At 38.8% G+C, this 23,294-nt stretch overlaps 1 protein-coding gene across 2 annotated transcripts; it reads left to right on the forward strand.

Moving 5' to 3' along the window:
* Positions 1-57: 57 nt before the first annotated feature.
* On the forward strand, positions 58-18,244 carry prpf18 (PRP18 pre-mRNA processing factor 18 homolog (yeast)). 2 transcript variants are annotated; one of them, XM_057837544.1, is made up of 11 exons: positions 58-255; positions 4,197-4,274; positions 4,453-4,479; positions 8,141-8,242; positions 8,344-8,457; positions 10,078-10,224; positions 13,024-13,092; positions 13,181-13,321; positions 16,157-16,228; positions 16,310-16,465; positions 16,665-18,244. In XM_057837544.1, the coding sequence occupies exons 1-11, from the start codon at positions 190-192 to the stop codon at positions 16,743-16,745; spliced, it is 1,053 nt and encodes a 350-aa protein (XP_057693527.1). In that variant the 5' UTR covers positions 58-189; the 3' UTR covers positions 16,746-18,244. The 2 variants fall into 2 exon arrangements, with proteins under 2 accessions (XP_057693527.1, XP_057693528.1); XM_057837545.1 differs by lacking the exon at positions 4,453-4,479 and having other exon boundaries at positions 16,665-18,242.
* Positions 18,245-23,294: the final 5,050 nt, after the last annotated feature.

Here is a 23,294-nt window from a genome sequence, read left to right on the forward strand (position 1 = left end):
AAATACCGTACATTACCATGGGGTGGCAGCAATACGCCACACCTGCGTCGAATCTGCCGGAAATACAGTGAACTTCTGGAAGAGAAAGTTGTACTTCCGGGTTAAATCTTAACATCGTTTTATGTTATGATGCATTTCTTTTAAAAACAATTGAAAAATAAACAGGTATCGAACAAAATAAAAGCCGGAATGGATATACTTAAAGCTGAGATCGAGAGGAAGAGGAAACTCATCGAGGAAAAGCAACTCGTTGACGTGAGTGTCTTCAATATTCATTTAGCTTACTGTCAATGCAAAGGCTGGAGTGCAAAGGAGAAAGCAGTCATTCTCTTTTACGTCTAATATTTCTATCTATAGATGCCAAACTTAACACATACGCAGTTAAAATCACTATAATTATATTGACGCCAAATACCCTCTGAAAAGTTGTGAAATAGACTAATTGTGAAGAAAAAACAACACCCAATATAAATGACCTTCATGAGAAAGGCGGTTGCTCAAAGTAAGCAAATTGGAATACATTAAACGTCTCATAATGGAAAAATCAAGTTTTAACACAAAAGATACCCACGCACATACACACTGATAGACTTGCATGTAATAATGGGTGCTAATGACGTCACCCGTAGTGCTGCTACAATTAATTATTTAACTCGAGTAACTCGATTAGAATAAACCTTCAAATCAATTTTTGCTGCTTTGAGTATTTGTTTGAGTTCCGAACTTGTCATGGTTTGTTTTGAAAGTGTTTGCATTTAGTTTTATTGATTTGGGTGGATACACTGCCCACTACTAGCAACAGCGAATATGAAATAGTTCATTTAAAATGACTGAATCCAGCTGCTCCCTGTTGAGACCGACATAAGGTAAGTTTTGTTTGAACTAACTTTTTTGCATCCGTAATTTAGTTTTTAGGTATATTTAGCCGTTTTTTGTGGGAATATGTGTTTGAACGATTTGTTAAGAATATCGGTCTTTGTCAGGTGACGTAACGCTTGCAAAAGCTGCAGTGCATTGTGGGTTGAATCGCCATTTTGGGTGCACCGCTCACTTATTGTAAACAACTGAGCAGTGAGAATCGTCTTTGCTTTCATCATTGTCTTTGATAAAATGGGACACTCGTGTTGTGTGAAAGGCTGCCATACTAAATCACACGACAAAAATGGTAGGAAAGTTGACCACGACGTAAGATTTTTTCCTTTCCCCACTTGGGAAAGAGGTTATGGACGGCAGGTTGAGGAACTAACGAAGAGGCGTCGGATGACCTGGCCTGGGTCGCAGCGGTGAGACGGAAGGGTGACTTCCTTCGTGTTTGCTCTCGGCATTTTCCTAAAGGCAAGTCAGAGCTTTTTTTTAAGTATTGATACTGAATATGTTGTTTTTTTGTTTTCTTAAGTAGCTATTTTCTCATTGGCTAACCTTAGCTAGCTAGCCAGCCTCACTTGTAAACTGCAGGCAAAGAGGGAGGGCAGAGGAAATGGGTTAATCTGTTCGTGATAAATCAGTGTTTAATTTATTCAGTCATGGTTTATAAAAACATTACAGAGTGAATGATTTGAAAGATAAAGGTAAACAGCAAAAATGCACAGAAATATTTATCAATGCGTGAGATTTCCTCTTGACATCTGATGGAATGGTTGGATGGGATGGTAGCATGTCTTATTAAGTGGTTATGATTGTGAAATGCCATGGAAACATCCAATTTTACCTAACTTTCTAAATAAAACCTAACGTGATTGCAGGTGAACCAGTTTATGAAATGATGGAGACTGACCTAGACTGGGCACCATCCCTACATCTGGGACACACATCTGTTACACCGACACACACTGCACACTCTGCAAGACGAAGTAGGCGTGAGCAGCTACGGAAAGAGACATTGCAAACACCAGAGATGGGGGTCCAGCAGGATGCAAACATTGAAGAGCTGCAGACCAAGGAGGGACCATCTGAACCTGGTGAAATAAACAGTCACCAACAGAATGAGGAGGGGACACCTGATGCTGAAGAAGAAAGTGGTCAGCTACAGACTGAAGAGGGGGACACATGAAGCTGGAGAAGAAGGTGATCAGCTAATCACAGAGGATGAGACGCACAACACCAGTCATAATTTGACACAGGCTGTGATTATTGACTGTTTTGAAATTTTCACAGAGAAACCATCAAATTTGAAAGCACGTGCCCAAATGTTTTCCAGCTACAAGCACCACCACACTATGACGTACTTAATAAGTATTACACCCAAGGTAGCCATTTGTTTCTTATCAAAAGGCTGGGGAGGTCGTACAAGTGACAAACTTATAACCCTGAACAATGTTTTTTTTTTTTTTTTTTTTTTTTTTTTTTTTTTTTGTGATAATTTGTTACCTGGGGACATTGTCTTGGCTGACAGAGGTTTTGACATACAGGAATGTATGGGCATGTTGTGTGCAGAGGTCAAACTCCCAGCAGCTAGAGATGTAGAGGAAACTCGGAAAATAGCACATTTGAGAATCCATGGTGAAAAGTTCATCAGAAATGTTTGTCAGAAGTATAAGATCTTAACAGGAACCAAACCCATAAACATCATTCTTCCATGAGAAGGTGAAGAAGCCACAATGTTGGATAATAATAATAATAATAATATGTCTGTGCAAGCAAAGTTTTATACGTTTTTAGATGACCTAAACCTGTTTAATAAAGTATGTCAATGACAACTTTGAAGTCTTCTCGAGTCTTTGCCTCTCTTAAGTACATAAAGAACTGGTGTTGGTTTTGATAATGAAAAATACTTTTCTTTATTAATTACATTCAAACAATGTTGTGGAGATAAACACTGTATAGGAAATACGATGTTTGCTAACAAAACAAGCATGACAGTTTTACTTGACTTGACTTTTTTTTTTTTTTTTTTTTAGATATGTTTTACTAAAATTCTCAAAACAGCAGCAGCAGCAGCACAATGGTAAACAGAAAATAGCAATACAAGGACATATAAAATATGCATACAAAGTAAAATAACACTAGTTGTAGAATAATGTGTTCAGGTAAATTTGTCCTGCATTGAGAGAAGTGCACATCTTTGCATAGCAATGTCAACACTGAAACAATATATTGTGCAATATACATTAATTTGCATGTCATTATGACAGTTCCTTAACTTGTTTTAGTCATGTGATGTTTAAGATGATATTCAAGGTACAATTCAAGTTCAACAATGTTCAAGTAAGAGCTAGAGCTGTATCATGTTTCTGAGAGGAGCAACTAGAGTGACGGCTGTTTTTCGCAGTCCTGCGGTCGAAATGAGAAGAGATCCTGCACCCAGCCATTCGTGAAATGTCCGTGAGCTTCGAGAGATTTATAGTTTTTAAAATGTAAGCGCTGATACCATAAAAGAGGGAGTTTTTTTTATATCCAGCGATGAAGTTGGAGGCAGTAATGTGGCGTCGGAGCTACTCCTGTTCTGGTTTGTTTACATCCGTGGTACACTCAAAATGGCGCAAGGAGGCGTGTCCGCTAGTTTGGGCATGTGACTGACAAAGACCGATTGTATTTAAAAAAAAAAAAAAAAAAAAAAAAGCATTTAGGCAAGCGGATTTTTGCATTGGAAGTTAGCCAATTGTTCTCTTGTTGGACTGACACCCTCATCTGTTTATTTGTTTTATATGGTTTGATGCTAAGATCAGGTATTTTAATTTATTTTTAAAGTGCATAATTTGAAGAAACAGTTGGGAACTATATTTTGTAATCATCACTTTTAATGCTCTTTTGAAAGTGCAGTCTTAGCAAGCCTTTGTTTATATCTCCTAAAATGTATTCTGAAATGCATTAAATGTTCCTAATCTGGTTACTAGATTATTCAAACTAACTAGTAGATAGATTAATCTTCTACTAAAATAATCGATAGCTGCAGCCTAGTCATGAGTATTCTAGAAAATACTGTCATTTATTACCTTTTTGTTCACTACAGTACATCAGAAAAATGAAATTCTTTTTTCGTTTTTTCAAATTGATCAAAAAAGAATATTTTAATTTCTGCTAGTTTTATATCTGGAATGCATAATAAACAGTTGTATGATTGTCTTGTACTCGATTTTTTTGGTCATACAATCTAATTTTTAGCACTGCATGATCATGTTAATGTGTGGCTAGGGTACGATATGCTGCTTTTCCTGAGAAAAAGAATTACCTCCAGCCTCTCCTTATTTTGTATCCAGGAATCCAAAAAATTCTTTAAAAGAGGTGATCTTGCACGCAAGGAGCAAGAGGACTACTATCGCAGATGCGGCTATAAGGTGGCTTATTGACTTCTATATCTTATCACGCAGACAAACGTCACCTCTGTTGAGTGTTCTACCATTTAGTTTGACACACATGCACACTCATTCACGAGGAAGGCGATTTGTTCCGGTGTGCATTTAGTTTTTGTCTTTACTGTGCTGTTTCTCCTCAACTTGCTACCTGCACCTGTAGGTTCAGAGAGAGACCCCTGACAGCCAGGTATGGGACTGCACAGAGGGAGTAGCCAACAGGATGCATGATTAAAAGAGTGTGATATATATTTTTTAATTTGTTTAAATGCACACTGTGTCTTGACTTCTTTCACCTCCTTGATACTTTTTTTCCTGTGACTTAAATATAATACTCCATTGATTTTTGTAATCACATTTTTTATCCTGTACTTGTTTCATGGTATTATTAAGTTATCAAGGAACATAAGCAAATTACAGGGAGTCCTCAGGTTACGCTATCCTCGACCTATGACGTTTCGACTTTAAGACGCTGCCGCTGCCTAGTCCGCCATTTCGTCCCCAGCATCTATACCTGCGTCAGACTGCAGGCATATCTGATTCCAATCAGATTCCTCATCAAATCCAATTTTTAGGGATAACTGTTCACTAGGAGTGGAAACCTCAGGGCAGCACACGATATGATACAATTCACAATACAGGCTTAAAGGGATCCTCTATTTTTAAGCCAAGTAATTCTTAAAACATAAATGTTAGTATGAGTTATAATAATTTGATATTAAAGCCCCTCTTAATGTTTTTGTTTTAATAAAGTTTGTAAAATTATTTTAAGTGATAGGTCGCCATTCTTGTTACGTCGCAGTGCGTGACGTCACTGGCCCCGCGTGCGAAATTCCAGCGCGTCACTCGTTAGCTCTCCCAACATGTCGTCAGTTCTACCCTTCCTATTTGAACCAGATCTGAAAAGTGAAGAGCAGGACAGCACTGTCGGTCGTTCACAAGACGAGCTTCAGGGAAAAATGCGTGCAGCAAATACCTGAAAAGACAAAAGTTGGGCAAAACTGGTGATGCGACAGAGTCCTGTTGGGAGCGAGAGTGCATGCTGTTGGGATTCGGGAACTCCGGTTTTACTAGCAGATATTCAAGGTAAGCATATTGCATTTTCAAATGTTTTCCCAATATAATTATGTAGATTGTTAGCATCCAGAGCTGCCGTGTGCTTTACATACATTACAGGCCAAAGAGCACACCTTGTGTTATCCAGGTCTTGTACAATGTAACGCGTGGTAGCTAGGATACGTGTATAAAAGTACCAGAAAGGGGAGAAGCTTCCACTTATGCACATTTATTCACAAAATATAATATTTCCACCTTGACCACTTCACTCGGGAGCTCAGCAGTACGCAAACACGCATTCCCTGACGAACTCCAATATTGTTGTAAGGTCCACGTCAGAGTCACTGTCGTCACTGTAGCGTGCCATAGTGCTTCAATTATTTAGTATGATTTGGGGAAAACTCCCACTAAGAATAGTCAACAAAAAACATAGCAATACTAATCCAAATCCGCGTTTTTTACTCACTCGAAGATCCAGGAATTAGACCGATCCCATGGCAAAATCGCAGCCGCGATCAGGCCGTCCATTCCACAAAATAGACTGATCCGAAAAGCCGCTGTGGGACCGACGAATAAAAATAAATGGACAGATCCAAAACCATTATTGCAGACGCGATGGAACCCTTACTTGACTGAGGATCCAGGAAAAATGTTCGGGCGCCAGTTGTAACACGTGGTGGGTATGATACATGCATACAGGGACCAAAAAGGGGGAGAAGCTTCCACTTATGCACATTTATTCACTAAAAATAATAATTCCACCTTCCATTTGACTGGAAATTGCATCCAAAAGCAGCACATCGTGGCATTTTACAATAAGCAATTGTTGAACACGCTACACATTTGGAAAGATACCAATTACGTCATCACTGCGAGCCCGCAAACCATGGCACCAACTAACGGTCAAAATATGGACTAAATAATATAAAATATTGCCATTGATTTAACATTTTATGTGTTTCTAACAACATATTTTAGTGCAAGAGAACAATTGTGGTTTATTAGAGCCTACATGTATTTAAATCAGAAGATCAATTTAAGATAACGATTATCTCACGAAATCATGATACAGCGATTATCGATATATTGGTCAGAAAATTGATATATGATATTCTACGATACAACTGTTGAAACGAAAGACAAGATATTTAAAAATTGAAAAAAAAAATACTGTTTGGGTCAGTTGTTAAACAGTGAGACCTTTTCTGTGCAACATTGCTGTAAAATATAAATCTACTGTAAATTATGTACCTGCACATACAGTAAATTATGTACCTGCACATACTGTATAGAGTGAACAAACCACAACCACTGATATCTCTTGGAAAGATCTTGATGAATGGAACCCTTAAAGTGCGTATTACACCAAAAAGCATTTTTATTTCATATTTCCCGCAGTGTTTTATGCTCCTGAATGAAATCGACCGCTTGGATGTGTGTGGAAGCGATCGTTTTATATATTCAATTTTTTAATTCCGCGCCATGAAAATGAATTACTTCCGGCTCCAGTCTCAGGTTTAGGACGAAAAATATAGCTGGGTCTTCTAGCTATGCTGGTCCAGCCAAAAGAAAAGCAATTACCATGGAAACAAAGGTTAACCGCTTAAAATGATCGGAGAAAGCAGAGAAAGACCGATGAACATTGGTAAAGATATGTTGCGTTCAGGCCGAAGTTAAACCATTGTCACGGAAAAACGCCTTGCTTGTTGCCAGAAGCGATTTTGTGTTCACAGTTGAAGTCCACAAAACCAAACAACTTCTGGTTCACGTAACGTAAAATAAGGACAGTAATGTAACGAATCGGGTTGCATGTATGTGTCCCTAAATACACTGCATTTGGAGTGAATAGTGGGAGGGGTGGCCGGAGCGAGCCTGTTTTGGTTTCGTTTGGAAATAAACCAATGTACCGTAAACCCTACGCGTAAATTCGGGTTATGTCACCAGCGTGGAACGGAACTCTGTCGTAACCATAGGACTCCCTGTATGGCAGATTCTCAGTGTGCTTTTCCGCATGGGTACACTTTGAAATTGGACGTATTTGTGTTGCAAAACTTTTTTGTTTGTTTGTTGGTTTCATATTTTGACTGTTGCTCTATTATTTACAACCATTTTCATTGTTGTTGCTGTTGCTTGCCATGTTTAATTGGTAGTTTCACTGATTTATGGGGAATGCCCTTTCAAACTGGCCTCCTCACATTAAGATATTCATTGGCCTGTCTTTTTCAAATAATTAGATACGCGGTTATTTAGGTGCCATCTGCTGCAATTGTTTAATCAAAAAAGGATGAGCGCGGAGTTAACTCATTAACTAATGTGTTAACTCATTGGGTGTCGATGACGGCAGTAGATGCACATTTATTTAAACTGGGAGATGCAAGCAGTGATGATTTACTAACAGCCTCTCCCAGTTCAAATGGATTGGACATGTATCACCGTTAATAGCCAGTGTGAAAGGAGCTGTTGAATTTTTTTCTTTTGGATGACATTTTTTCTCCAAACTGTGTTGGTTAAACCTGATAAAAATGGGTTAAGGTTTAGTGATGCATGTATTGAAAGCATGAAGGACGCTATTTTAAGCAATCAATTGCAGTCATTCAATGGCAATGTTATAAAGGTTTTTTTCCCCCCACCCCTATGATTTACAGGTAATAATAATGCATGGAAATCTGTAAGGCCATCTTCTTAATCCCCAAATTATTGACATCTCAGATTACTTTAATTGAATCTGCATTTTACTGACTGAAAATGCCTCTCAGTTCTGACAATAACGTTTGTGTATTGCGTCGTTCCTGAAGATCGACAAAAACGAAGAGGATGAAGCTTCCACCTCGGCTAATCCAGTGCTGGAGCTGGAACTGACGGAAGAGAAGCTACCCATGACGCTGTCGCGGCAGGAGGTGATTTAACACATGTCCAGTTTACTTATGTTCACAGGTTACAAGGAAATGAGTATTAAGTGAGCTGAAAATGCGTTTTTGGCATCGATATGTGTGAGTAGGTCATCCGACGCCTGAGAGAGCGAGGCGAGCCAATCCGTCTGTTCGGCGAATCCGACTATGACGCCTTTCAGAGACTCCGCAAGATTGAGATTCTGACTCCAGAAGTTAACAAGGTACGCCTCCACACAACTTAGTGGCGGAATGCAATATAATACAGTGACACTTAGACTTCTGAGTGCCTTAAAGGCCTCAAATGTTAAGATTTCCTTCCAAACAGCACAGACAAATTTGACATTGAAAATTCAGGGGCCGTTTACATGGTGACTCTCCGAGAATATGAAAAATGTCAAATTTGCATTTATATAGGCCCGTCTCCATTCCAACTACCGTAATTTCCGGAATATAAGGTGCACCCGTGTATAATGCGCACCCCAAATTTACTTGTAAAATCTAGGGAAAATTATTGTACCCGTTTATAACGCGCACCCTAATTTTAGCACCAATAAATAGAAGAATACAAGAAAACAGAGCTTGTGTACAGATACAGAGATGTCAACTTACCAGAATCTAGGAGAAAACAAAACAGATGTGACTTTTCTTATAAAGGCTGCTGTATAACTTGCTCGTTTCCTCATGATGAATAAATGTTTCTTCCATGGATTGATACGGTAAAATGAAAGTGAGAACGTAAGTCGGAAATCCGTGAGAGCTCATAGCTGTCAGCACGACACTAGTAACAAAAGGAACTATTGTTATTTGGGTTTGAGTTTCCCGAGGGACCGATATAGTTGACGGACACAGGAAGTGTGTGTCCTTACATTTGTTATAGTCCGAATTGCGGAGCTGCAATAAACGTCGACTCAAATGAGTTCAAGAAACTAAATTCTGTGCTTTATGAAGAGTGAAAAAAGCAGAATTTAACACCGACGAAATCATTTGGCCGATTAGAGTGAAGTATTACCGAAACAAAACGGTGACGTCACGTACCGTAATGGTCGGCAACGGGTGGCCACATACGTTTCTTCAACACAACGTGGCCGTGTCAATGAAAAAAATCGGTTTATATATATATGTAATACATATATATTTCTGTCTCCATCCATGTACCCGTTTATAATGCGCACCATGAGTTTACCAGTTGATTTTGGGGGGAAAAAGTGCGCGTTATATTCGGGAAATTACGGTATATCGCAATATCGCATGAAAACGATGTAGTATTCATGCCAGGCCTTAGGGGGCAGTGCAGATTTACCAGGCGACAGCGAATGATGCACTTTGACCCCACTAAAGTTCCTCAGCCCGGAAAAAAATATGCCCGCCCACTCGAAGCGATGGCATTTTTCTTTTTTTCAAAAAGGCACAAAAATGAAAACGTTCAACATATTTAATTTAAAAATATTATTAAAACAGTAAATTAAAGCCGACATTCTGCCATATTTGCTGTTTTTAATGTTTAGTAACACAGCTGCGCACGCCCAATGTGACGTGTACGAGTGCTGACGTTATCGGCGTGGTCTCGCGCCGCGGGAGCCTTTGATATGCATGCAGAGCAAGCCCCCCTCAATCCCCCGCAATCGAATTCTTCCACTTTAGAGGCAGGATTCAGAATTTTTCGTCTTCGCCGACAACATATGCATGCAAGGCCACTCCGCAACACAGTCATTGCGTCTTCGTGTCACAGAGTCACCATGTAAACTGCCCCTCAGAATTAAATATATCTTTTGTACCACAGACCAAAAAAAGCCTTTGGAAGCGGTGTTTATCACATCAATTGTCCTCTATTTGTATGACAGGGTTTGAGGAACGACCTGAAGGCTGCCATGGACAAAATCGACCAGCAGTACCTAAATGAAATTGTCGGTGGCACGGAGCCAGGAGAACTGGACACACAGCATGACCTCAAAGTGCATGAAGAGAACACTACTATTGAAGAACTTGAGGTACGCTTATAAATCCTGGAAAGTCTGAAAAAAATTGGAACGTAAAAAGAACTGGTTTTGGAAGGTAAACTCTATGATGGAAGGAGAAATTACTACAGGTTTTGACCCAGGAAACTTGCGAAGCCTGTTGGGACTGAACCCATCATGTTAATTTATTTATTTGGGGGGGAGAGGGTATTAAGTTGACAGGATTTTTTTTTTTTTTTTTTACAAAAAAACTAAAATTGCAATTCTGTGTAATGGCAGACAGCTGAGACAGGGTTGTTCCAACATCGACCATAAGATATCCACATTTGCGCTTTTAAATGTATTACTAGAAGTGGTTAAAAAATGTGTAGTTTTTGCACTTTCTTTGTAGCGCTATTTAGCCTAGCGGAGGGGCAAGAACAGTCTGGTGGCCCGCCAGGCTTGTAAAACTTTTGGAGAAACCCTGTACTGTGCAGCTATACACTTTATTAAAGGGGGCGTGACATGTAAATTTCACTTTCATGAGCTTTTAATCATGCTATATTCTTATTAGTGGTTTCGTGAACCATTCATATATGTTTGAGAAATCGTCGAGTGTCTCCTGTCTATCGGTGGGGGCTGCTGAAACACTTGGTGGTACCTTCCTCCGCCCGACATGTGCCGCAAGGCTTCTCTCCCCCTCAAGTTTGCATGTAATGCTACAAGTTAGCTAACACTTATCGCTTGGGCAGAGTCAAGTGGGAAGACAATCGACAACCCAGTCGTCATGTGAAATGATCCGGGCCAGTTATGTGTGATTTTCCGCTTCGAAGACTTTGAAACATCACTCGTTCGGGTTAGCATGTCGGCTAGCTGTCACGCCTCTTGGTTTGTTTACATTCTCCGAAGCCGGGGACGGGAAATGACATAAGCCCGATTTAGGTGGCATAAAATATTTTTCGGGAGGTGCGACAGTAAAGGTGAAGTCGACAGTTTTGACCATTATGGAGTCATTTGGCCATGTCGTCCTGAATAAATGCATTTTTATTATTTCATTTTCCATTTAGCACAAGACTGTTATTCGTCATGACCATGCCATTTATTTAGCTATTGGGGAAAAATACTTGGATAAAAAGAATATCCTGTAAAAATATCGGAGTAGAGTAGGGCTGTCCCAAACGACTAATTTTCTCCCGATTAGTCAGCCGACTATTTTTACGATTAGTCGACTAATCTAATAATTTAAAAAAAATGTTTTTGGTTTTTTTGTTTACTAATTTAGCAATGAAATTTTTGTTGACGCTTATCAATTCACAAAAAACATATTGGAACACTTAAATTATTGATTAAAGTACAAATAAACACGTAAATAACAATAATAAATCACAAATAAACAATGAGTTCAAATGCTGATAGAATTAACTAGTGCAGCATCCCGATTGAAAAGATGGTCTCTTAAACTGATGGTTTACAACTTTTATTCCATCCTTGATGTAATCACACTGTAAGAGCTACGGTGCACAAAAATAAAACAACACAATTAGAAATTAACAAAAACTTTTCACCTTTTTCCTTTTAAACCTTATTTATATATCAATGAATTGCCTTTACCTTAATTTATTACCTTATCATTGACAATCTCTCCTTTGAGTGCAATCACTGTATATACTGTATATATTTATGACCGTTTAACCTTATATAATTTCCTATACCATAAAATAAACCATAACATGAAATAAACCTTTCAGTTAGCATTAAGAACAATACTAATAGCACTTACAGGCCCATTGTCAATGAAACATTATTATTTAGTAAGGCGACAGCACCCTCTGGTGTACAAAAAATGAAAAAACAAAAAAATTTTTTACAAACTGGGTGTCGGCGCTTGAGGTGTTTATTCACGGCCGACGTGCAACCAAGCTTGGCATTGAAGAGACAGGACAGAACAGTGTACCCTCCTTTGTTTCTTTGAAATAAGTCAATGTTTTGGACAATCTGGTGCGCTTTTTTTGGCTTTGTGCCGCTTTCCCGGCTTGCATACAGAGCATCCGACATTCTGAACTTTCCACGCATATATTTTTTTAACCCTTCATTAACCGTCGACGGGATGTTGTGCTCGTCGACGGATTTACGTCATCGATGACGTCGACTATGTCGACTAGTCGGGACAGCTCTAGAGTAGAGCGACTGAAACAGACATTTTGTGGGTCTCTTCGTCGCGTTTTCCTCGTGAATAATTCCCCCTCAATGGCTTGCATACTAAATCAGATGAAATCGTGACTCCGCTGACGTCATCCACCTGTTGGGGACTGCTGTTGGAGAGCCCTATAATGGTAGGCGTGGCTAACCGGCAGATTAAAAGACTAATTTCTTGTCATCTGCGCTTTGCTAAATTGTTGTATATAGTCGAATCGACTCAAAATATGATTCTAATTCACATAATAATGCTATTTAAGACTTTTTTATTTTTCTCCTGTTGTACGCACTTTAAGGAAAAAGCCGAAAGGTAAGGAAGATTTTTTTTTTATCCAAAGGAGTGTCCTTTTTTCACAATTCCAGAGGATAACGTGCTTCCTCAGAAATGGCTTGACTCGGAATTGAAAGTAAACCGGACCGCTTGAGTATGGAGAGCGGGGGTTCTCAAAGAGAAAAAGTCCCATTTCCAGCCATTCGAGACAGCCATGATTCAAAGTTCATTTTAAGACGTGTATGAAATAAATAGCTTTCATAAAGCAACTCAAGGTAAAATTGTTACTTGAATGTGCTGTGGAATGATACCATTTACCTGAAAAATAGGCGATAACCAGAGTGCTTCAATTCATGTTGTCGCACGCATATTTTCTTCCGACACAGGCTCTTGGCAAAAATCTGGGCAGAGGAGATGATGAAGGAGACCAGGACGTCATTGACAAATTTTTAAGTGTAAGACAATTGAAGCCAATCGCAGTCTGTTCAAACACTGCTTCCTCCCTCTCAGTTGCAATCGCCGTCATTTCTGTTTCCGATCCAGTTCCTTCTTGGTGTGTGGGCCAAAGATCTGAACAGTCGCGAGGACCACGTGAAGCGTAGCGTACAGGGGAAGCTGGCCAGCGCTACCCACTCACAGACTGAGTCGTACCTCAAACCCCTCTTCAGGAAGCTCAGGAAGAAGGTAACATGGCTTGTGTTGTATTCGTATTCATTTTTGTTGTTGTGTAATGTTGAAAGTAAACCTAAAGTATATTGTGTTTCATCAAAATTCCAAATCTATGTTTAGATTTTCTATGAACTCATTGCTGGCATTGTCGGGAATATACGTCTAATCTAGAATAGAATAGAATAGAATAGAATAGAATAGAATAGAATAGAATAGAATAGTTGGATTACTCATGTTTCAGTGCCATTGCTGACGCTAGACATCCAATCCAGTTGGACAGCGAAAGATGGCAGCGATAATTCTCTGTGTAAATGGTTTGGACATTTAGCGCTGTCAAGGGCAGCTAATGTTTAAAAAAAAAGTGAGAACCTACTTAAACATTAAAAAAAAACATTTTGTTCCCAAGTGGCATTGGAAGAGTTGAAAAAAAAACAGTAAAATACTAAAATTCTGTAAAAGACAACATTTTAAAAAAAATGTATTCAGTCATTGTAACGTGTGTGGTGGCAGCCATGCCTCCAATTTCAAACGGATTGGACGACTATGGCTGTCACCTGAAGCCTATGTCACGAACGAATGAATTTTGGGGCATTTGACGTCATTTCCCATTGATTTTCAGTCACTTCCTTTTCCCTTTGGGGCATTTACAGGTCTATTCCTGTTCATATCAACAGGAATTAACCTGTAAGTGTTCTAAAATAAACACAAAGATACCTGTAAATGCCCAAAAAAGTGTGAATGCTCTGGTTTCAGTGACGGCGCTAGACGTCCTTCCAGTCAAAATGAATTGGATGTCATGCGCTGTCAATGTCAACCACTAAATGTGCAAGTTCTCCCACTTGAAAATTTTAGAGAGGCCTGTAATTGTCAACATGGGTAAACCTCAACCCTGAGAGACAAAATGTGGAGAGAAAAAAAACAACAACAAAAATCACATTGTTTGATTTTTAAAGAATTTATTTGCAAATCATGGTGGAAAATAAGTATTTGGTCAATATCAAAAGTTCATCTCAATACTTTGTTATGTACCTGTTGTTGGCAATAACGGAGGCCAATGTTTTCTGTAACTCTTCACAAGCTTTTCACACACTTTTGCTGGTATTTTGGCCCATTCCTCCATGCAGATCTCCTCTAGAGCAGTGATGTTTTGGGGCTGTCGTTGGGCAACTCGGACTTTATACTCCCTCCACAGATTTTCTATGGGGTTTAGATCTGGAGACTGGCTAGGCCACTCCAGGACTTTGAAATGCTTCCTACGAAGCCACTCGTTTGTTGCCCTGGCTGTGTGTTTGGGATCATTGTCATGCTGAAAGACCCAGCCACGTCTCATCTTCAATGCCCTTGCTGATGGAAGGAGATTTTCACTCAAAATCTCTCAATACATGGCCCCATTCATTCTTTCTTTTATGTTTCCACCCCCATGCTTCACAGTGGGTATGGTATTCTTCAGATGCAACTGAGTATTCTTTCTCCTCCAAACACAAGAACCTGTGTTTCTACCAAAAAGTTCTTTTTTGGTTTCATCTGACCATAACACATTCTCCCAGTCCTCTTCTGGATCCTCCAAATGCTCTCTAGCGAACCGCAGACGGGCCTGGACGTGTACTTCCTTCAGCAGGGGACACGTCTGGCAGTGCAGGATTTGAGTCCCTGGCAGCGCATTGTGTTATTGATAGTAGCCTTTGTTACTGTGGTCCCAGCTCTCTTTAGATCATTCACTAGGTCCCCCCGTGTGGTTCTGGGATTTTTGCTCACGTTATTGTTATCATTTTGACGCCACGGGGTGAGATCTTGCATGGAGCCCCAGAACGAGGGAGATGATCAGTGGTCTTGTATGTCTTCCATTTTCTAATGATTGCTCCCACAGTTGATTTCTTTACACCAAACGTTTTACCTATTGCAGATTGTCTTCCCAGCCTGGTGCAGATCTACAGTTTTGTCTCTGGTGTCCTTCGACAGCTCTTTGGTCTTGGCCATAGTGGAGTTTGGAGTGTGACTGACTGAGATTGTGGACAGGTGTCTTTTATACCGATAATAAGTTAAAACAGGTGCCATTTATGCAGGTAATGAGTGGAGCCTCGTTAGACCTCGTTAGAAGAAGTTAGACCTCTTTGACAGCCAGAAATTTTGCTTCTTTGTAGGTGAACAAATACTTATTTTCCACTGTAATTTGGAAATAAATTATTTAAAAATCAAACAAAGTGATTATCTGTTTTTTTCTTCCATATTGTCTCTCATGGTTGAGGTTTTCCCATGTTGACAATTACAGGCCTCTCTAAAATTTTCAAGTAGGACAACTTGCACAATTGGTGGTTGACTAAGTACTTATTTACCCCACTGTACCTCTAAACTAAATTACAAATGCATAAACAATCAAACAAAAACTTACAATCCTATGTTGGTCTCAACAGGGAGCAGCTGCATCCAGCCATGTTAGACGACTTATGTCATATTCACTGTTGCCAATTGGCAGTGCAAATGAATAAACCTGGATGCAAACACTTTCAAAACAAACCATTACAACGCCACTCATTAAACGAATCCTCGAAGCAGCAAAATTTGATTCAAAACTTTTTTTCTAATCGAATTACTCGAGTGAATCTATTAATCGTTGCAGCTCTAGTAGCATCCTGTTGGTTCCTTTTTTTTTTTAAAACTGTGTCACCTTTTTAAAACAACATATCGATACTTGGTTGGAGCATATCGATAACCTTTTGGGCTACAAACTATCGTGATGGATCACCTTTTTGATATATTGTCACACCCCTATTGTGTAGTGTCTTCCTAATATCAGTCGGATAACTCGTAAATCCCTAATTCACATCCAATGGAATTATTCTTGTGTTTCAGAATTTACCAGCTGATATCAAAGAATCCATCACTGACATCATCAAATTCATGCTAGAGAGAGAATATGTCAAGGTTTGCGTTTGTTAGCTCCTTGGTTAGTAATCATGCAGCACCACACTTCTAAACACACTTTTGCACTTGTTCTACATTCAGGCAAACGACGCGTATCTCCAGATGGCCATCGGAAATGCTCCTTGGCCCATCGGCGTGACCATGGTGGGCATCCACGCCCGTACGGGTCGAGAGAAGATCTTCTCCAAGCACGTAGCCCATGTGCTTAACGATGAAACGCAGAGAAAGTATATTCAGGTGAGGCAAAAGTTGATCCAATAGATTTATGGTGGTGATAAACAAGAGAAAATTATTCAAATTTTTTTCCTGTGACTTTCATGCTGATGTTTTTTATGCTTTTGTGATTACGAGATGTTAGTGTCTGCTCTTAATGTGGCAGCTGACAGTTGATTCATTTGCCACTTGCCAAATGACACATTTTGTCCCCCCACCACAGGGACTCAAGAGACTAATGACTATCTGCCAAAAACATTTCACGACGGATCCATCAAAGTGTGTGGAGTACAACGCTCTTTAATACAACCGTGCCATAAAACACTGGGACTTTGGAGACAGATGGATTATGTCAAGAAGACGTGAATGAATTGCAGAATTGACTCTCTGATGGAGATGACACGAATCCACCTCTGCATGTTTATTTTCAGTCTCGTCACCTTCGTCATTGGTTTGCTGAACATTTTCAATCTCTTTTCTTGATAGTAAATAAGATACAATATGTTTTGTTAGAGCATGCTTGGATCATCTTCAGATGTTGTTTTTCAGGGAACATTTCCAATTTAGCATTTATGATGAGCTACTCAGCTGTTGGAAGTGGAATTCCCTGTAGTGTAAGTTTTATTACACATCACCAACCACAGCAGAATCAGGTGTGTGTATAATTTGTTGTGTTTGTTGTTTTCAGCCGACAAGCTCAGAATTTTAGAAACTTTCCAAAGTATCTTTCAATCAGTGTCTTACTACAATAGTAAAAATATAATTACAATTAATATAAAAAAATATTATTATTTGCTGTAATTTACACGTTCATATTGTTCATGTTCTTGCTTTTCACAACCCTCCAAATTAGGTATATTACTAATTGGGTTTTAGTGGTGAGCTAAAATTCAAAATCTTGTCAAGATTAGTCCATTTCTTTGTGATCATATTTTTCACTTTCTTTAAAAATCCAGTTCATCTGAAATATTTTCCTGATTCATGCTTCTCTTTTGAACTCTATATTGTCACAATTTTTCATCTTACTAATATCTCATCCTAAAAAAAAGAAATACAAATTTTATGCGCAAAACACAAAACATTCAGTTTTTGTCATATACCTCTAAAGCAAAGCTTTGTTTTTGTGTAAAAGCTTTTCACAAAATGACACTTAACATTATTTCTCTGTTACATCTTTTTTGTTATGCAATAAATGTGTTCTGATGCAGACCTTTGCAAATGTCTCAGTCACCAGCAAAAAAAACAAAAACAAAAACATTCCTTGGCTGTTTTAAATCACTTGTTATCATAAACTTTCCTAGATCTCAGTCCAATGCAGCTGTGTGGCTATTTGATCCACCCCCATATTTCACACTTTCTAGGAAACTACAAATGAACAATCTAATCTAAACTTGAAGTAAATTCTGTAACATTCGTACCAAATCAGCTCTTGTTTTCTATTTTGCATCTCTTAGAAAAACTGTACTGCTTGAACAGTGGCGGAACAAATGTGAATGTGGCCCAGCAGTGCCCCCCCCAGTCCGAAACACTATACAGGTAGTCCCCGGGTTACGAACGAGTTCGTTCCTACGCTGGTGACGTAACACGAATTTCCGCGTAAAAAATCCTGTAAGTTCCCCAAAATCTCAAAACAACAATCCAAAAAGTCCAAAAGTATTTTATTTTGTTAAATGATGGCGGCTACACTGCCCTCTGGTGGCAGTGTTGGGTCTGGCTGGACTGTCGCCTTGTATGAATGAAGAGCAGACCCTGAAGTTTGCCATGGATAAAGGATAGCTGTGCTCTGGTTTGGCCCACATCAGGCTGTAAGTTGTTTCAGCTAATGTATGTTGCTGTATGCATTCATAATTAAGTTTTTGCAGTTTGTGGAATTATTTATGAGCGATTTGCTATGAGAATTGTAAATTCTTTAGCATTAGTAGCATTTACGATAGCGAACTTTTGTTAGTCAAATTAGGCTAATTCAACCTACTAAATTTACTTTTGAAAACCAGTTGTTTTATGTCAAGTATTTGATTGATTAAATGAGTGTCGTTTTGAACATAAGTTTACATAATTGTGGTACAGCTTTACAAATTGTCAAAAGTGAAGGTAATAAAAAGCTTCAAAAAGCACGATTGCCTTGTCTGCTATCTGTAAAGCCGAACGACTTCACCTTTAGTGAGGACAGAAAACGTCCTATTAATAAGGTAAAGAAAAAAATAAGATACTGTGAGGCACAATAAGGTAGTGTTTATGTGACTTAAAAAAAAAGTAAAGTCGAAATCGCGTAAGTCGAGTACATCGTAACCTGGGGACAACCTGTATTACAGCTCTGCGCATCATCTTGTCTTTCTGTTTGACCCTCCCCTCACCCAACCACACCCACTTAACACCCACAAACCGGGCCTCTACGCACTCCCCTCTGCGCGAGACATTTGCTGCTTCATTAGCCACCAGCAAAAAGAGCTCATCTCCAAATGTACATGAACACATTTGTTGCATTTCTTCTCATGCCAATGCGAAACAGTGACGTGTTCTTCCCACTTTCAGATGGATACGGTCCAGGAGGTCGCTGAGATACAAACATCCACAGTCACTCACTCTCTGACCTTATTACCCGATGCGTGTAACCATGGCGATTCAGTGTTCCTGATGTTCCGTGTCGTCTGTGAGCTCACTCGCCTGCGTGTGCGTCATCGCAGCTTTGGCCTCGTCTGGTCCGCGCGTCATTATCTCACCGGGCTAAACCACTGCAGGTCGACGGGCAAATTGCCGCTGTCAGATTTTCCTCCGCTGACGTCTAAAGACAAATTATTCTAGCAGAGGGAATGCTGAAATGTTTGCACGTTGGGGTTGCGATCATTGTATTTGTTCAGCCACGGTGGCATTTACCCGCCCTTGAGTTAAGTAAGCCAAATATTTTGGCTGCCGTCCAGCGAGGCCGCGTGACGTCTGCGAAAGGACCCTGAACTGGAACGGCCATGGCACACACAATTGGCTCCGCTCATTGTTATCATAGTTCACATGGCTGACCGCACACTAAATACATTCATTGTACTTCTATGACCCTCAGACATTTTAAAGTAGTACATTCACTTAGTAAATACAAGTAAACTGAGTTAAAAGCTAACCTGCACATATTTTAGAACTGGGGGGGGGGGGGGGGTATTAACACGTTGGCTGCCATTGACGCCGTCCAATCCATTTGAGCTGGGAGGTTGGCAGCCAAATGATTGCTGCCAACCCTCCAGTTCAAATGGATTGGACATTTATTGCCTTCAGTGGCAGTTAATGATTTAAATGCCACCAAACAAAAATGTCACATGTGAATACAGGTTAATTATTTTATTTTGTGCAATTAGTACTGAATTTTACAGCCCAAAAAAATACATAACAAAGAGGGTAGAAAAACATGTCGCACAGAAGTATAAATTGCATTATGGGGGGAGGTTTTATTTTAGCAGAAACCCTGATCAAACGTTAAACATTATAGTTAAAAAAGCAAAATTGAGAACAACAGGCTTAATAGGTCTGTTAAAGGAACATATGAACATGTAATTGGATATTACAGATAACTATAGAACAACAACACAACTTTTTTTTTTACCAAACTCTTAATCGCACTCCACTATTAAATCCATTAAACGTACAGGTAGTCCCCAGGTTACGACGTACTCGACTTAGACTTTAAGGACGCTGGAGTCTCGTCCGCCATTTTGTCTCTACTCTTTTTTTTTTTTTTTCTTAAGTGGCACAAACAGTACCTAATTGTACCTCACAGGATTTTAAAAAATTATTTGTTTTTTTACTAATATGACTTGTTCTGTCCTCACTCAACGTGAAGTTGTTCAGCTTGACGGACAGCAAAGCAATTGTGCTTTTTGAAGCTTTTTACCTCCTTCAATTTTGACAATTTGTAAAGCTGTAACACACATACATCTGTTATAAACGACACGCATTTTAACAATAAAACACTGAAGACAAAAATTATTTGTGTTCAAACGTCAATCTAATCTGATCAATATGTAAAGTTAGATTTAATTTGCCTCACAAAAATCTGCTAGCTTTAATACTATGAATGCTAACATATTTACAATTCTCATAGCAAATCGCTCACGCGTAACTCCACAAACTGTAGCTCTAAACTTAATTACAAATGCATACACAAACCTACATTAGCCGAAACAACTTACAGCCTGATGTGGGCCAAACCAAAGTGCAGCTATCCTTTATCCATGTCAGACCTCTGAGTCTGCTTCTCAGTCATACAAGGCGACAGTCCAGCCATTTTTGGACTTTTTGGATAGTTATTTTGAATTGTCAAATGGTCAATTCCGACTTATGCGGAAATTCGGGTTACGTCGCCAGCATAGGAACGGAACTCGTTCGGAACCAAGGGACTACCTGTATTTAAGTTGCATCTTAGTATAAGTTCCAGGCCCCATCAAAATATGAAAACAAGTGCGACTTATAGTCCAGAAAATATCATTTTTTCAAGTCACTGCACAAGGAATAATACAGTGAAATTAGATCATTTCTGGTGATGCTGAAGTGAAAACTAAGTGAAAGTCCAAATACGAATGTATGCCAGTACCCATTTTGATAAAGAAAAGGTATATAGAAATGTCTTTGTAATTATAGGAAGTAAAAGTACAGAAGCACACAGTTGAATCTGGGGGGAAAAAAACCAAACATATTTACAGTCATCAAGTAATTGCAGTTCACTGCTGGTTGGGATACCAATTGGAGTATCCTGGCCTTTTTTTTCCCAATCAGAGCAACAAACACATCCTACTTTACATAGCATTCAGTGCTTTAATGTTATCCACCATGGCAACAGTGTGCCGTTACTGGAATGATAATGTAGGCAAGCTGATTTAAAAAGATACTTTTTGTGTTTCTTTTGTTCAGGGAAGCATTGTATCATGGGAAAGAAGAACCGTTTATATATTCAAATCATTGGTGCACCCATGAGCTCTCTGATCTGCCGCTGCATGATTGCAACTGCTTATGCAGGAATCAAAGTGTGTGCTTCAGAATATTTTGTATCAGGAAGCAAAATTTTGAGTTTGAAATGGATGTCTTTTTCAAGACAAATTTAGTACCAATTTTAAACACCGTTGTTTACCCGTGGCCATTCAGCATGGTTTGAAGCAATGTTATATAAATAATATTTAGATTCTTAGACTTACTTTTTGGTAATTTTAACTAGATGCATTTAAATATAGATCACAAAATTATGTGAAAAGTTGAACGTTATTAATGTTTTATTTATTATTGTTTTTTAAAAATATTTTTGTATAACCTGATCTATTCGAGAGAGCGGGACATGCTTGTTTGTTTGAACTTTAATATGCCCATAGGACACAAAAGTCTACCCGCACACCTGTTAGCAGATGTCGACTGTAACTGGATATGGTGCTTTTAACCTGGACCAGCTCGGTGTCATTGTTGCCAGGAAACCATTTAAGAAGCAAGCTTACAAGGGCAATTTTTTCCCCCCGCCAACCACAGTCAAAATGGATTGGACGTCTATCGCTGTCAGTGGCAGACAATGAGTTAAGACTTGAAATACTAAATCAATACATGTTAAATACCTGATGTTTTTTTCTACTGTTGTCCGATATTATCAGTTAGCCGATAATATCGACTGATAAAAGCATTTTAAAATCATATGTGATAATATCGGTTTTTCATTATCGGTTTTGGGCCATTATGCATGTTGCATTCAAAGTGAATGTAGATGCCTTCTGCCTTTGTACAAAGGCTGGTCACAGTTTAGCACAGCAGTTATGCTTATTGACCATTAGAAGTCTCCAAACTTAGATGCTTGGAATTTGTTATGTAAGCAGACCATTTGCATTCATGCATGGTACAAACATTAAATGAACAATAAATGATTGAAAAACTATGAATTCTAAATTATAGTGGTGCAATATATGCACTTTTTCCATATCTTCAGTTGCAGTTGTTCTTATTTTTTTCAGAATGTTTATTTGAAAACCCTTGAAGTTGTTACCTTTATCATTTATGATATGAAGCCGTTTTCTCTATACTTCAAAAGCATTTGCCATACTTTTTTGTCATTTACTAGACAGAAAAAAACTACTTCCTGTATAGATAAAGGTAAAATTATTTGCTAATTCCCCCAGCGGAGAAAGTGATCAAAAGCCAAGATTCCTTGTCAGTGGAATGATAACAGCTTTACATGGACAGAAATTCGGTTTAGAAGATGGTTGACTCATTCATCCGTTTATATATATATATATATATATTATTCAGCTTGTGTTACTGCGAAAAACCTGATTATGAAAGCGTTACTGTTTACATGTAAACGTGGCGACTGACGATTATTCGCTGCTTTTGTTTTCAAAGCGCATCACACACAAGAAAAATCGTAGATCAGGATTATCTTTTAAGCAGAACAATCAGGGTCAATTATCAGCAGACATATACCCCACTTCAATGTTTGGAGAAACAAAAATTTGAATGAACAATAAATGACTGAAAAATAATATGTCCATAACCGCAGATATCGGTGTCGGTTTGATATCGGTATCGGATTTTTGGAGTTGGAGAATATCAGGATATTGGTTATTAGTTAAAAAGTAATTATCGGACAACTCTACTTTTTCACCCCTGATCTTCTGAAAAAGACATGATCACATCAGGGACATCCTTAACATATTTATGGTGGAAAACACTCAGGTGACTTGAAGTTGAGACCCCCAATTTGGCTAAATTTCAAAATTGTCCTATATGCATGTGTGATACATCATTGGAAAGCTTAAAATATCAATTTTCTGGGGGAAGACTTTTTTTTTTAACAGGAGGGCATTAAAAAAAAAAAAAAATCAAACGGCAAAACCCT

The sequence above is a fragment of the Corythoichthys intestinalis genome, chromosome 5, assembly GCF_030265065.1.
Source record: "Corythoichthys intestinalis isolate RoL2023-P3 chromosome 5, ASM3026506v1, whole genome shotgun sequence".
Taxonomy (NCBI): Eukaryota; Metazoa; Chordata; class Actinopteri; order Syngnathiformes; family Syngnathidae; genus Corythoichthys; species Corythoichthys intestinalis.